This window comes from Panthera pardus, unplaced genomic scaffold (genome assembly GCF_024362965.1).
Source record: "Panthera pardus isolate Hobbes unplaced genomic scaffold, ASM2436296v1 HiC_scaffold_13, whole genome shotgun sequence".
In the NCBI taxonomy this organism is placed as follows: Eukaryota; Metazoa; Chordata; class Mammalia; order Carnivora; family Felidae; genus Panthera; species Panthera pardus.
Genome location: NW_026526688.1, coordinates 126,703,152 through 126,720,296, shown reverse-complemented (window position 1 = coordinate 126,720,296; position 17,145 = coordinate 126,703,152). Strand labels below are relative to the sequence as shown.

Sequence of the window (17,145 nt, the reverse complement as noted above, 5' to 3'; positions counted from 1 at the left end):
GCACATGCTGTGATTGAGAAGACTCTTAGACATCTAGGCAGGAGATGTTAAGTAGGCAATTGGATTTGTGACATTTGAGTTCTGGGGGGAGGTCTGGGTAGCATCTAAATTTAGGAATTGTGAGAATATAGATCTGATATTTAAAGTCATATGATAAAATGAAATCACCAGGGGACACTAATATAGCTGGAAAAAAGAAGATCTCTTGGTTGAGGGACTCAGGTCAGGGGAACTTGGGATTTTAGGAACAGAGAAATGGGAAGAAATCTGGAGAGGTTCTAAGAAGGAATAGTTGTTGAGGTAAGAGAAAGGTCAAAAGATTGTGTGATCAGAAGCTAAGTGAAGAAAATGTTGCAAGGAGTGAGAGATTGGGACTGCCTATGGCTGATGAGAAGATGAGAATTTCCTCTTAAAATGAATTTATTGTAAGCTATGATGAGTATGCCTTTCTCCTGAAATTCACTCTGAAATAAAAAATAGTGAAGATAAATAGTGAAGATCTTGCGTGGTTAAATGTATTAGATTCACATGTACCTGCTAAGAACAAGGTTATTCTCTTAAATTACAAAAGTAGAATTTCAAATGCAGAAATACCAGTTAACATTGGCACAGTATAGTTATCTAATGTACAGTGCATATTTAAATTTTACCTGTTAATCCCAGGTAAATGTCCTTTATAGTAGCGGTATTACAAAGTCCTGGTTTGTAAATAAAGAATGTGCCCTAGAATGTAAATCACTGTACAGTTCCTTTGCCAGGAGGTTGTATAAGGAAAAATCAGCTGGATTAAGCAATATGCTTAGTAATGTTATTTGTTTTACCTTCTTATATAAATTCCTTATCCTGTCATTGATGGATAACAAAGTGTGAGTTTAAGAACTAGCGGTCAATCCTTGGACCATATTTTAAATAGTACTTTATAGTAATTTTCCCTCAGTGTCATGTTGAATTTTTTTACCTAGTATCATACCTCTTTAGTCTCATTGAATCTGAAACAGTTTCTCAGCCTTTTTGTTTGTTTGTTTCTCATGTTACTGGCCTTTGAAAGTAAGAGGCCATTTTTTTTAAGGATGTTTCTCAATTTCTACTTAACCTGATTTTCTTCATGATTAAATTTAGGTTAAGTGGCAGGAACGCTACATAAATGATTTTGTGGCCTCAGTGTGTCATGTTTCAAGGCACAGTGATAGTGATTTGTCTCTTTATTGGGGAAGTATACTTGGATCACTCAGAACCCTGCCAGGTTTCACCTCTATAGTTACCATTTTCCCCTTTACAGTGATTAATCTATGGGCAGATCCTTTGAGACTAGCTAACGATCTTATTCCTTAGCAGACCTTCACTCAGTAGTTACAGTATTTATTGATGATTCTAACCTGAATCAGTTATTATACTGATGGTTGCAGATTGCTGGTTATTTTAACTAGCATTTCAGATTTTTTACTTTCATTATTTGGTATTCTAATAGAATGTGTGTTTTTCAATCAGGTTTTTAATCAGACTTTTTTTTTAAGTTTATTTACTTATTTTGAGAGGAGAGAGAGGGAGAGAATCCCAAACAGTGCAGAGCCTGATGTGGGGCTTGAAGTCATGAACCATGAGGTCATGACCTGAGCCGAAATCAAGAGTTGGATGTTTAACCGACTGAGCCACCTAGGCTCCCCTTAATGATACCTTTAATTCTACTCTACCATTATAAGCCTCTTCCTTGCCTCCTTCTATATTTCCTCTTGTGAGTATGAGAACTCTGCCTTCTTACAATTTCTTAATTGGTTCAATTATCCAGTATACATAAGATAGTTTCAGAATTGCTGTAATCCTACCACTTGACCATTATAAGCCTATTAAGTAGAGTTCAGAATTTGTTTACAAGTTTTATTTTGTCTTTAGATTGAAGGCATATGATCAGAGTACTTGGATGACTTTTTTAATGTTTTCTGTGTGTCAAGGCTAAAGAAAAGCCTTCTTTAGAAATTAAGGATAAGTGGAGAGGTAAAGGAAAATCACAAGTACTAATGTTCCAGAACCCATGGGTATGGGGCTAGATTTTCAGAGATGTGTCAACAGTGGATGAGACTACAGAGGAATAGATAACCAATGAAAGATTTTTATTACATTTGACATTTTAGAGGATATTATTGCCCTCATAAGAACAATTTCATTGAAATGATGGGGCAGGTGCATCTGGGTGGCTCAGTCTGTTAGGCGTCCGACTTCAGCTCAGGTCATGATCTCACAGTTTGTGGGTTCAAGCCCTGCGTTGGGCTCTGTGCTGACAGCTCAGAGCCCGGAGCCTGCTTCGGATTCCGTGTCTCCCTCTCTCTCTGCTCCTCCCCCACTCATGCTTGCTTGCTCTCTCTCGCTCTCTCACTCTCACTCTCAAAAATAAATAAAGCCTAAAAAAAAATTTTTTTTTAAATAAAAAAAGAAATGGTGGGGCAGAAGGTAGTAAAACATTGAGATGAGAACTATATAGGAAATGAGCAAGTAGAAAATCAGTTTTATAAAATTTGTGGAGGAAAGGAGAATTTGCTTATTTCTTACGTTTTTTTTTTTTTAATTTATTTTTGAGAGAGAGCGAGAGTGTGCACACATACGAGTCGGGGAGGAGCAGAGAGAGAAAGAGAAAGAGACACAGAATTGGAAGCAAGCTCCAGGCTCTGGGCTGTCAGCACAGAGCCCGATGCAGGGCTCGATCCCACAAACCGTGAGATCATGACCTGAGCCGAAGTCGGATGCTTAACTGATAGCCATCCGGGCACCCTGAGAATTTGCTTATTTCAGTGCTGTGTCCACAGTTCTAGAACTCTTGGTACATTGAATTAATTAATTCAGTCTTGAGCCCATTGTAGGCTTGGGAGGAAGAGCTTAGGGAGAGAGAAGAGATTGAGGAAAGAAGACAGTAGATAGTTGAAACAAGGTACTGTAGGAAGTAGAAAGGGCTAGAATCCCTTAGCACTGAGAGGGGACTTTATCTTCAGCAGAAGGGAAGAAGTTGATCTGAGACCAGATAAAAGGACACAAACTCTTGTTTTTGTAGATTTTTTTCCTTTAGTTTTAAATCTTTTAGGCATATGAGAAAATAAAATAATGGACAGTGAACACCCATATACTTACCACCTAGACTTAGCATTTGTTAACATTTTTCCTTGTTTGTTTCATTGTTTCATCTATTATTACTGACCTAGAGTTTTTTTAAATTATGGACATCCCAACATTTCTACCCTTACTAATACTTGGTGATACATCTTCCTCCTCCTGAAAATCCAGTACTGCTATCAATGAAAAATTCTCCAGTATCTTCTAATTCCCAGTTTATATTCATGTATTTTATAGCTGCTTTTTCAAACCAGGATCCAAACAAGGAGAATCCACTGCATTCGAATGTTAAAACTCCTGACTTTTCTTTTGATCTTGAACAGTCCTCTTCCCTCTTTTTAAATGATTTTAACTTAGTGAAGAAGAGGCTTTTCTTAGAGAAAACAGATTTTTCTGATTGTTTCCTCATGATGGTATTGAATTTATTCCTCTCTTGCTTTTATTTCCTATGAACTGGATGTTAAATCCAAGGCATGTTAAGATTCGTAGGCAACATAAATACTACTTCAAAAGGCACGTGAGTTTGTCTCACCAAATAGTGGTGAATCCAATCATTAGGTGAAGGTAATGGCTGGCAGAATAAGAACCTTTGAAAGTGGTTATCCAGGGCAGAAATTGTGAGAAGATTACAACCTGAATTTTCTCACTGAACTAGGTGGCAGAATCAGGAAATGTGACTGTAGTAAGGCAGAATGAGAATTCAAAGTTTAGTACATTCAGAATGAGGGGTGTGGGTGTCATGGAAAGGGAGAGCCATGTAATCACCTTCAAATATTGCAGGACAGGCATTAGTTACAAAGGAAGTGATTTATTTTACCTAGTTACTTTTCTCAGAGCATTTTCTCAGAGCAGGATCAAGATGTCAGCCTAGAAGCTTGTTAAAGTATATATTCCTGGTCCTTGGGGATCTGCCTTTAAATGTTTTGGGGGACTCTCAGGCAAAACTAGTGTCCTGACCAGGACAACTGAACTAATAGGAGTAGGTAACAGTGAAGTTACTAAAACACAGATTCTGGATATGTTTCCAAGTACAGAATTAGCTGCATAGCAAAGTCATGTATTCTCTGACACTAGGAATGTTCTTAACTAAATTCCCACCTTCCTTTCTCTGATCTTTATAACCTTTATCCACTTGATATACTTCTACCTTCAGATCTCCAGAATGGCCATCATGGTAGAAAACCAGCATTTCAAAATGAGATTTTTGTTAGTTTGGGAGATGGATGAGTAAAATTTGGCCCCAAATGTCTTTTATATAGGGTAAACATATAAATTAAGATGGAATGAGATTAAAGTTAGTTGTTATAAAATAAAACCTCACATGGAATAAATGCTCCTTGTCTGAAGACATGTTTTGTTCTTGGCAGAGATTCTGGTACTGAATGGGACCATTATGATTTTAATACTTAGATTCTGATCACCTAGGTAGGCCATGAAAGTTCTTTTATCTTTGTGTTAGTGTAGGCTTTATAATTTCTCAAGAACAACTTGACAATGCTGGTCTGATAATAGAGTATAGGTGAAAAAAGAATAGGAAAGAGAAAGTGGACATGAAATACATGTTTGTGTATCTTAAAATAAATACCAGGTATCTTATTGTTCTTTTCCATCCCAGCCCGGATAATGTGAAGATCTTTAGGAAGTATGCTGACTCTGGGAATGTAGGTTTATATATACGGTATAACCATACTGAAATGGAAAAATTTCTTTTAATCTTTGACAGGGATAGATTGCATTCTGATTGAAAAGAACTGTATTATATATATATATATGTATATGATTGTAATAAAATAACAATAATCCATTAAAATATTGTTTTTTTCCTCTGAAAATATTTTTAGTTCTGAGCCATCTGAAGATGAAGAGTCCCAGGGCCTTCCTACCATGGCAGGTAGACATAATGATGATATTTCAGAAATGGAAGACTTTTCGGAATTGGAAGACCTTAAAGATGCTAAACTTCAGACCTTGAAGGAACTTTTCCCACAAAGAAGTGACAGTGACTTACTTAAGGTTATATACCCTTTTATAGTAATTTGTTATTATAGCTATAATAATGTTGTATTTCCCTTGTATCTAGTACTGTATTTAGAGGATAGTCTTTTTTTAAGATATGTTTGAGATAATTTTTATTTTATGTAATAATGGAAGTAAAATGCCAGAGATTTTCTTGTAGGGAGTCTTAACTTTTTAAATAGGTAAGGTTATTCGCCTATAAATGATATAATAAGTTGTGTTTCCCTTAATAGCTAACATAGCTTGTGAAATTTTGTTTTGAGTTTAAATGGTTCTAAAGTAGAGACTTCCCCCACCTCCCACTAGAAACTATCAGAAATGACAGCAGGCTTTTTTTTTTTTGTCATCATAATGACTAAGGGTTGGCTATTGACATTTAGTGCCATGGGGCCAGGAACACTAAACACCCTCTGTATGCAGGATGATCCTACATAACAAAAGAATTATCTCACCAATAGCACCCTTGCTGGGAAACATTGACCCATGTAGAAACAAAATACGTGGCTATATTTGGATTATAATAGGCAGCTCGTTACAAGGGCACATAAAAATTGATCATCAATTAAATTTCAGGTAGAGAATAAATCTCGGAAGATTACTAGTAAATCGTTTATTCCTAGCTCTGTCACTTATTAGTTAAATGACCGTAAGGGGATCATTTAATTGCAAGTTTATATGTTTTTCACCTTTTTCTCTGTCATCACCACTGTCTCCAGTCTGAACCTCAGGAGTTTCCATATCTGTATGGGGTAGGCAGGTAACTTTGAGGTGATAGACACCAGCATATTATAGAGTATATGCTCTTTCTCAAACGGGTAGGTACTCTCTAGCACCACCGTGATATGGCTGTGTGATATCAGTGATAGCCCATTTTTTATCAGGTATTCAGATTTTCCAAATAAAGTCAAAATGCTGGATTTTTTTTTTTATTGTTGATCAGTTTAATAGCATTCTTGGGATATAGTTTAAGTGTCATAAAGATCACCTATTTAAAGTGTGTCATTTAGTGGTTTTTAGTGTACCTGCAAAGTTGTGGAATTGTCACTGTAATCTAATTTTAGAACATTTATATTTCTAAAAAGAAACTCTGTAGTCCTTAACAATCACTCCCCACTTTCCTCCTCCAGCTCTAGGCAACCACTAATCTCTGTCTTTAGGTTTGCATATTCTTCACATCTTATATAAATGGGATTATATAACATGTGATCTTTTGCCACTGGCATCTTTTATTTAGCATAAGGGTTTGGGATTCATCCATGTTCTATCAGTAAATTTAACTTTTTATGGTAACAAATTTAAATAAAAACATAAAAATACTGTTCAGGCCAAACAATGTGTCTGAACTGAACGTGGTCCTGAGCCTCCTACTTTAAACTATAAAATAAATTATTACCGTTCTCTGTTAATTTTAACATGAATCTTTTTTTCCCTAAGTCATTTTGATACCCTCTTACTGTTAGATAAATGAAACTTTAGTGGTATCTTGAGTTTGCACCTTGGGGTGTTATTTTCCTCCTGATGTGATTTTTTTTTTTTTTTTTTTTTTGAATAAGAAGACAATGCATGTAATGAGTAGTGGCTACAGAGGCTACTTACAATGTTGGAAAGAGCTTCTAACAGAATATACGTGATGGAGTATTAAATATTCAAAGGAACAAATCTCAATTTAAAAATATTTCTTAGCCTGATTGCTAATTGTTCATGTAGTTTAAGGGTATTTTTCTTCTGTAAGAATATTTATCTCTAATTTTATAATTACAGAGGGAGAATAGGATTGATACACAGAATTGTATTCATGTTTCATTGCATGAATATTTGAAATTTAGGGAGTTTAGCATATTACTCCAAAGCAGAGCACTCTTGAAGTACTCTGTTTCAGCTGATCCCCATCATTTCAAGAGATTTAACATAACATTTATAAAGTGCTTTGCAGAGGCTTTTACACCCATGTAAGGGAATTCAAGAAGTTGTAAAATATAAATTTAATCCTAAACTTGATATGCATGTGCTTTGGTTATTTTGATAATTGGGGGGGTCGGGCTTATAGGATATTTAAGGATTCAAGATTAAGAAAACCAGTAGAAGAGAGTGCTTTTAATTGATTTTAGACTATGTAATTTAATATAAAAATAGCTTATTAAAAGATGTAAGATTTTTCATTTGTTTTACTTTATCTTTTCCAGTTTTTAAATAAAAGCATTTATTCAATAATTATAAAACAAGTAAGAAAGATCTGAATTACCACACCAAAATGTAAGATTTTTTTAAAACAAGTAACTCATTGGAAATTAGGGAAACTATAGCAAAAGGAAAAAGTAGGATGTTTAATTCCTTATGAAATACAAAGTGTTATAGAAAAGTATAAAAATTATATATTGAGGATATTAATTATATAAATAGTATAGGACTATGTTCTTTAATAAATTCAGGTGATTCAGAAATAGAGGAAAAATCAAAAAGAACGCTTCATCCCACTCATCTTAAGAAGTATTAGATGTTTTAAAAAGTGACTACAGAATTGTGGGTTATTTTTTCATAAACAAAAAAGGAATAATAACAGATGTCTACAAGTGTCCCTCTTCCTCACTACCTCTTCTCTCCCTCATTCTTTGCCTGGACATACAAGTAGGGAGTTTTTAAGGCTTCAACGTAGAACCTTGCAATTAAAACACAAGAATAACGAAAGCTTGAATATACTGTATGTATTTCACCAACAGTGATAATACATCCAACAACGTTTTAAGAAATGCTTACATTGTACAGACTTTTGTGAAAGACTTCTTAAACTGTTCTTTTTCAAACAATGTTTTCTCGTTCTGTCAGTTGATTGAATCAACAAGCACTATGGATGGAGCAATTGCTGCTGCCTTGCTGATGTTTGGTGATGCAGGTATGCCTGGCTTAGTTTCCACCCATGTGTATTTATTAGCTTTATAGTAATAAATATCTTCACATTTTTAATACTGCTCTACAATTTACCAGGCACATTCATGAATTCTTACAGGATCCTTACGAGTTACTAATAGCTTCAGTTTTTTTAAATAAAGAAACTGAAGCTTAAGAAGGTTAAGTGACTTACCTGAGGTCATACAGCTATTTGGGAACCACATTTTCTAGGTTGATTTTTTTTTTTTTTTTTTTTTTTTCCTAGGGAGGGGGCAGGTTTTCATTGGTAATTTTGCTTGTTTTCTACAGATCAAATCTCGTAACAGTGAAGTTTTGGAAGGTATATTTTCTTTATTTCTTAAGTGTCCTTTCTAATTGCATTGTGGTTTTATTTACAGGTCTACAAATCTGAGTCAGTAGGAACATAATGTCTTGTGGAAAGTCCTAGCTGGTAATCAGCATTCCTTCATTTAGTAAATATTTATGCTATGTTCCAGGCTTGGGATACAAAAATAAATGCATTTCAAGGAGCTTGCAATATAAAAGCACCTCCAATATTCTTTTGGCAAATACTGTATTTTTCCCCCTAACTTATATATACCAAACAAGTAAAAATAACCTATAATCCCAATACCAAAAAAGCATTTAAGTAATGAAGGCAAACCCACACTCCCATTGACCACCCTTGAATTTGCTTTGTATCATTTTCAGCTTTTCCTGTTTGTACCCACCACTGTAACACACACACACACACACACACACACGTGGGTGTGTCCGTTAAACTAGGAAATGTAATAATAGTATCGGTTTGCATTTAAAAAAAATCATTTGATAATTTTTCATGGATAACTTGTCAGAACAATCAGATTTATCCATCTTTTAAATATGGCCCATAACATTCTTCTGTAACTGCCTGTATGATTGGTTTATTAAGTATTTCTCTGTTAATTAGCATTTATTTATATTTTTATTATTTTATAGTGCTAAAGTAAACAGTCTTATAAGGAAATATTTATGTTATTTCTATAGGCTAAATTTCAAACTGGGATGCTGAATCAAAGAATATACACATTTAAAAGTTTAATATGTACTTCCATGTTACTTTCTTGAAGGTTGTGCTAATTTATTTTTTCATTAACATTGTGTGAATAAGTGCCCATTCCCCTAAGTGGATCTTTTTGGCTTTTTAATATTTGTGAAACTTTAACATATATATGCAAAAATAGAAGATGGCATAGTGTGTTCCCACGGGGCTGTCATCCCTCTTCAGCAAGTAGATTTTGTTGGAGTGCATTCCAAAGATGATAGTTGTTTCATCCATATGAAATATTTTAATTCTTTCATTTTCTTCAATGTGAGTAAGGGAATAAATAGTATTGTGTTATGTGGGTGCTACCTGTGCAGAATGTTAAGATTCTTCCTTTTCTTCCACTTACTAGCTGTGTGACCTTGGGCGGTGTTGCCTAACTCTTCTGTGTCTCTGTTTCCTTATGAGCAAAATAGTGTAATAATAGTACCGGTGTCATAGGTTGTTGTGAAGAAATGATAATGTCAATTTCTTACTATAGTGTGGGGCACATAAGTACATAGTAAGTGTTAGCAGTGATTTGTTCCCAGGGGCCATCTGATAGAAAATGGTACATACAGGAGAAGGTTGATATCTCCCTCGTTACCATAGCCCTAGCACTTACTGGAAAAATTCCTGAAAAATGGTAGACTCAATGAACATTTCTTGAGTTGCAAAATGTTTGGAAAATTTTACATATTCTTTCTTGTTCTTATAATACCTCAGTAGTCCGTAATCTTTCCAAATTTGTAGAAACATTTTATTCCATAATAGCATCTAATCTTTTTTTCTCTTGAGCAATTTTTATCATTCAACTTATTTATTAATTTAACAGATATTTGTTGCACACCTACTGCTAGATGCCAGATGCTGTGTTAGGCATTGAGGATACGTATGGAAACAAAATGGACAAAATCTCTGCCTTTATGGAGTATAATCCTCATTAAACGTGAACTTCCTTTGAGTTTTTTTCTTCTCATTCTTGCACTATACATTGATATTTTATTTCTTAAAAAATATTTTCAAGAGGAAAGTTATAAGGAAAGAATAAATCAGGGCCTTCTTGGTTTTGAAGTAAACTTCCATGCTTCATCTTAGAATGGAACGGACGGTCGTATCGGCCATCTTCATCTTTAGTCCATTACGCCTCTGAGGTGTATAGAATGGCAGCTTTGCCTCACCAACAGAAGATAGCCCTTCAATTTACGGTATCAACAGGAAACTGTTTTGGCTATATTAGGACAATTTCCCCCAAAAAAGGCCGTTTTAAACACATGTGAGAGATTTTGGACAGTTCTGTGCCTCATGATAAAGGATGTTGGTTTTAGCACAAATTATAATCTTATAGGTAATAACTCCCATATTAAACAGTAAGGGTACCTTTTATGCATTGCTTTCTGAAAGTTTTCGTTTATGAACACTGGGTTACAAAAGTTTTTATCCTATTTTAAAAAGTAAAAATGTGAATTTATTGTTGTTGTCCAGAATATATCTACCTGTTTCTTCTTCTCTGTGTTTATATAAAAATAAGCAAAACATTCTTAATGTGATTGTGATCCTATTATATTTGTTGCTTTGTAAGCTTTTCATTAATTAGAGACATCTTTCCATGTTTATTTTTAAAAAGTCTACCTAATTTATAACAGTGGCATTTATGGGTATATTCTAATTTGTTTAATATCTTGGGCATTTAGACAGTTTGGGAAAATTCTTGTGTGTATGCTTGAGCACACATTTCCATCAGTTTGTGGAGTAAATTCCTAGAGAAGGAATTGTTGGACTAAAAGATACGCATATCTAGAATTCTGAAGTGTGTTACTTAGATTGGAAAGGCTAGAACAATGCATAATGTTTAAAAGTGCCTTTTTGCCCATGGACTGCTAGGGTCTATTTACTGTTTATTAACAGATACAAAATAATGGTATTTTAAAATTATACTTGTTTTTAATTATTAATAAAATTGAACATCTTTTCATTTTTTTCTGTTAAACTGCCAATATGTGTTCTTTTTTTATGATTTCATGTTTTATTTTTTATTGTTAAATACTGAATTTAGATGAAATTTATTTTCATGTGGGGTATAAGGAATAATTTTAACTGTTTTTGTTTTGTTTTGTTTTGTTTTGTTTTTTCTGAAATTGATGGTGAGTGCTCCCAATAAAAGATGAGACCTTATGAAACACAATTTGGAAGTGATATTTAGTATAGAATATTAACTTATTTTATTTAGATATATGCAAAAACTTTTTTTATTGAAGTATAGTTAACACACAGTGTTACATTAGTTTCAGGTGTACAACAAAGTGATTCGACAACTATATTCTATACTCACCACAAGCGAGTACATGTCACAGCACAGGGAATATAGTCAATAATAGCGTTGTATGGTGACAGATGGTAGCTGCACTTGGGGTGAGCATAGCATAACATATAGATAAACATAAAGTGTTTAATTACAGAGAAGATGTAGATAACAGTGTTGTGTACTGTTATGTAACATTTTTGTACTCAAATTTTATATTTGCATTTTCTCCCACATTTATTTGCAAATTTTTTGCCTGTAGCCTTTTTAACTATATGAAAATATTTGGTGTCATAATACTACTAACAAAAAGTAAAGCTGTATAAGCAGATATTTAAGGTTGAAGGATCCTTTATTGACAAAACAAAGCTCTTAACTCTTTCAGGAAAGAAATATATCTAGGTGACCTGGCGTAAATCATCTGGTTTCATTGAAGCTTTTTTTCAGACTTAGAATATGACTAACAGTGCTTACCCTACCCTACCCCAACAAATATAATTGTGATGATCCCTTTTCAAAGTGGATGCTGGGAATTACTTGGTTTTTGCAGACTGCACATTTACTCTATGAAATATAATTAGAAGACAAAAATTTAAGCATTCCCACTTACATGGAAATTATACTTTAAAATGTTGGTAACATTTACTTCTTTTGTTATAACCATATTATAAAATTTTCAGACTTACAACTTAAAAGCTGTCGTGTTTGTATTTAGTTTGAATATTGTGCTTCTACAAGTTTTGTTTCTGACAGCATAATTAGGATACTGGTGTAATTAATACTGCACTTTTGTAAACTGTAACAGATGCCTTCATGTTAGCAGTATGTCTAAGGAATTGGCTCTCTGAAAGTAAAAGTATATAAGAAATAGATAAATGTCTTCAAACTACAAATATGTAATATAGCTTCCTTTTTTTTTTTTTTTTAAGATTTTATTTTTAAGTAATCTCTACACCCAACGTGGAGCTTGAACTCACAACCCCGAGATCAAGAGTTACATGTTCTACCAACTGAGCCAGCCAGGCACCCCTGTAATATAGCTTTTTTAAGATCATGTAGTTTGAGTTTTTCTTTCACTTATGACAGAATATGTAAATTTTCTATCACTGTTATAGTCTCTATGTTACACTCTTCGTTTCTAGGTTAAGAGCATTAATCGCTTGAGCTATCCATGTTTCACTTCCTCCTCATTTATTAAATGAGACTATTACCTACTTTGTAAGTTTATTGTGGAAAATAAATGAAACAACAGTTTATAAAAGCCCTTTGCAAAGCCTGGTACATAGTAAACTATTATTGGTATCAGTGATGCTATTCAATAAGCTAGACAGATAGGGCTCAACTTTTTTTCACTGCTAAACACGGAGTCACTGAGGAGAACCCTTTCCTTTCAGTATTGCTCTGTAGAATGACCATTCAGTTTAGCGATGTTTGTTGTTACTAAATAATGTGATGGTTTACAAATAACATAAGAGTCTCTGTTTACTTTTCCTTTAATTCAGTTGACATTTATTGAGTATACATGAAATGTAGAAGAAATAACATTGGGCCTGATGTCAAGAGAACGATCTGCACGTGTTCATTATAATAACTTTTTTACCTTTGTTTTACATTAATGATTCTTACAATACTTGTACAAACTTTGATCGTTCATCTCCGTTTTAGAAGGTGGTGGACCCAGGAAAAGAAAATTATCTTCTTCTTCAGAGCCATATGAGGAAGATGAGTTTAATGATGATCAGTCTATAAAAAAGAAAAGACTGGATCACGTAAGTTACCTTTGAATTGAAATATCAAAATCAGCTGTTAGACCCAGAATGTGTTGAATCTGTGGATATCAGATCTAAATGCATCTAAATGAATTAGACTTCTCTCTCACAACCAAATCAAACTGGGTTTGCATTTCATTTAGGACTGTTTTGCTTTCTTTTTAATTTATCCAGTATTAATTGCTTATCTCTGAGTTATAAAATTAATTATTAAAAATATTCTAGGGGTGCCTGGATGGCTCACTGGGTCCGACTTCAGCTTGGGTCATGATCTCGCAATCTGTGAGTTCAAGCCCCGCGTTGGGCTCGGTGCTAACAGCTCGGAGCCTGGAGCCTGTTTCAGATTCTGTGTCTCCCTCCCTCTCTGCCCCTCCCCCACTCATGTTCTGTCTCTTGAAAATGAATAAATGTTAAAAAAAATTTTTTTTCATATTCTAGTGGCATGATAAAGTAACTTTTGGGAGAAATATACTGTTGTGTTTTTTTTTCAAATATTTATTTTGTGAGAGAAAGAGAGTGTGAGCAGGGGAGGGGTGGGGGCAGGGGTGGGGGAGGGGGAGAGAATCCCAAGCAGGCTTTGCTGTTAGTGCAGAGCCTGACATGGTGCTTGAACTCACAAGCCCTGTGATCATGACCTGAGCCAAAACCAAGAGTTGGACTCTTAACCAACTGAGCCACCCAGGCACTCTGAAAATAGACTTTTAATATATGGTTGAACCAGCACCATTTCCTCCTCCCCAGTGTGACAACTAATTATAATTCTTCCAGGTGACCTCTTTGATAACTTAAAACTGCTTATCTAAAAATAATTATGGTTATGCTTTTATTGGGTTACTCTATATTTTTCCATTAACTTTTGCTTTAAGAATAGAACTACTGAGGCCTCCCAGTGAAACCAGACATAGTCCTCCCTGTCTGCATTCAAGACAACACAGTTTCTTTTTGGTAATCAAAATCCGTCACCCCCAACCAGTATAGTAACTTGTTTTATTTTATCTTTTTACCTGTGACTTAATGGTATAAGAAGCCCAAAGTAGCAAGGTAGCAATCTCTACCCTAATTTAATGGGATAATTGTTATGTCCCTCCATGGAAGCATTCTTTTCTTGCGAACTAATACTGATGGGAAGTTAAAAATTCTGTGATTGGGTTTTAGGTATGGGGAGTAGCTATAGTATAAGAGACTAGGCCTACATTTTAGTTTACAAATCTATATATAACAGTTATGGGGGAAACAGCATCAAATTGATTGGTTATTCAGAGCATTTACTTTGCTTGTACATCCTGTTGAACAACACGTCGGTCTTAGGCATTCTCTATAAGTTCACTCTCTATAAGCGATACCACTGTTCTGTGGTAGGTTTTGAGGCATGTGGTGAAATCACTAGACAAATTCATTGATGCACTTTTCTTAGTGACCTGGTCAGGAACACTGTGGTATCATTAGTGTACTGTGTGAATTAGGTTTATTTTTTTTTTTATTTATTTAAAAAAAAACAATTTTTTTTTTAATGTTTATTTTTGAAAGAAAGAGAGAGAGCATGAGCGGGGGAGGAACAGAGAGAGAGGGAGACACAGAATCCGAAGTGAGCTCCAGGCTCCGAGCTGTCAGCATAGAGCCTAACTTAGAGCTTGAACTCTTGAACTGCGAGATCATGACCTGAGCCAAAGTCAGACACTTAACCAGCTGAGCTACCCAGGCGCCCTTCAGTTAGGTTTTCGATATATCTATGTATGATATGTTAGTTGCTTATGGGTTCCATAACACAGCAGCACAAACTGGGTGGCTTAACCAACTGAAATGTATTGTCTCACAGTTCTGGAAGCTAGTGTGTCAGAAGGGTTGATTTTCTTCTGAAGGCTTTCCATTTCTTTTTGTTCCTGATGGTACGCTGGAACTTTGGCATTCCTTGGCTTGTAGATCCTTGCCTTCATTGTCACATTGCATGTTCTTTGTTGACATGTCTATCTGTAAATTTCCCCTTTTTTGTAAGGATACCAGTGGGTAGGTTAGGGTTCACCCTAATTTTAACTTCATTATGTCAGTAAAGACCCTATCTCCAAATAAACACATTCTGAGGTGCTAGGGTGTTATTTATCACATGAATTTTGGAGGGACACAGTTCAACCCACAACTGGTATTGCCAGAAGCAGGTAGATAGGAAAGGCATCTTAGAGTAGATTTCTGTTACTGTCCTTTCCATGATGAAAGGGTCCAGTGTAATCAACTTGCCTCCAGACAATTGACTGACTCTCCCAAAGAATAGTGCTATTGTCAGAACTCTTTGTTGGCCTGTGCTCTTGGCAGGTTAAATATTTGTTGGTAACAGTAATCAGATAAATCTTGGTGTGGGACCATCTTGTTGATCTGTATACACAGCCTCTATTCCTGTTTCCATGGCCATTTGTTTATAGACGGAGTGATCAAGCATTCAAGTGGCTGTGTTGTTATTGGTGTTCACAAAATAGATCATCTTGTCTTCCTCATTACTCAAAATTTCCTCTATAGTAGATGCACTTTGATGAACATTCCCAAGGAAAACTGTTGCTCTTGCATTCTGTTCTCAGAAAAACTCCTGAGAAGTTCAACGGTGCACCTCTTTCCCAGACTTCTGGTCACCAGTCTTCTATTCTTTTTAAAAAAAATTTTTTTTTTAACGTTTATTTATTTTTGAGACAGAGAGAGACAGAGCATGAACGGGGGAGGGTCACAGAGAGAAGGAGACACAGAATCTGAAACAGGCTCCAGGCTCTGAGCTGTCAGCACAGAGCCTGACGCGGGGCTCGAACCCACGGACCGTGAGATCATGACCTGAGCCGAAGTCGGACGCTTAACCGACTGAGCCACCCAGGCGCCCCACCAGTCTTCTATTCTTATTCTCTTCCTTAGCTCCTGTCCATCATATATCATAGTTCTCTACCCCTGGCCACCTCTTTTTATACAAAGTGGATGGTAAGATGTACTGCCCAAACCTTTCTTAAATGAGGCTAAATCATTTAACCTCATTTGTTTGTTTACTTCACTTTGGGCTTCTTCTAATAGTATGTGAACTCTTTGAAAACCAAGTTCAAGATTTTCCCCTCACTTTATCTGATTGTAAAGAATTCCCCAAATGCCATAAATCCTGTTTGAAGGAGGGGCAGAGTAAAGCAGAAGTAGGGACAGTGGGAGCCTGGGACAGCTGCAGAGGCAGCTTATTTGTTCCTCCTGAGCCTGCTCAAGTTCAGTTTCAAATCTCCCATTTTCACTTAATGATGGGTTGCTGCTCTTCATACTCAGTTTTAAGGTTGGTGGGTGAGATAACCAGATCACATAACAACTCAAGTCTCATGGTCACTTGATGTGCCATGATCAACCATTCTGTTCCTATCAGGACTCCCTTTCAAGCCAACGATTTTTTCACAAAAAGACATCAGTCCCTTCTGCTTTTATTAAATCTTTTTTTTTTTTTTTAATGCTTATTTATTTATTTATTTGAGAGAGAGACAGGCAGACAGACAGCATGAGCAGGGGAGGGACAGAGACAAAGGGAGACACAGAATCCGAAACAGGCTTCAGGCTCTGAGGTGTCAGCACAGAGCCAGACACAGGGCTTGAACTCACAAACCATGACATCATGACCTGAGCTGAAGTCAGACGCTTAACTGAGACACCCACGTGCCCCAAGTCCCTTCTGCTTTTAAAATGTGAATTTGTTCCAGTGCAGTAAATACGTTAAACAGCAATTTTAGTATAACCTAAATTTTATGTTATTTATGTGCAGTGTTGTTCGTGAGAAGTACTAGGTGAACACAGAACACTGCACCCAGCTGCACTGAGCCACATAGATTACATAAAATGCACACACCCCAGACATGTACTGGCTGCCTCATTTCACCATGCTTATTTTCCCACAAGGCTGTGTTTTGCTATTCTTTCACATTGGTGAACTTTTCTATTGGAAAAACACCCATTCAACATCCCAAACATATTAAGCAATTTCATTAAAAAATATCAGGTAGTACATA

The 17,145-nt window shown here is 35.5% G+C and overlaps 1 protein-coding gene across 5 annotated transcripts in view; it reads left to right on the top strand.

The window, feature by feature from the left end:
• The window catches only part of SMARCAD1 (SWI/SNF-related, matrix-associated actin-dependent regulator of chromatin, subfamily a, containing DEAD/H box 1), a 78,253-nt gene that overhangs the window by 19,005 nt on the left and 42,103 nt on the right, over positions 1-17,145 (top strand). For 4 of the 5 annotated variants that reach the window (XM_019464150.2, XM_019464167.2, XM_019464176.2 and 1 more), the window contains exons 4-6: positions 4,941-5,112; positions 7,939-8,005; positions 13,035-13,138. In XM_019464150.2, the coding sequence (XP_019319695.1) occupies positions 4,941-5,112; positions 7,939-8,005; positions 13,035-13,138 (343 nt within the window). The remainder of the gene's footprint in view (positions 1-4,940; positions 5,113-7,938; positions 8,006-13,034; positions 13,139-17,145) is intronic. The other variant, XM_019464182.2, reaches the window with a different exon arrangement.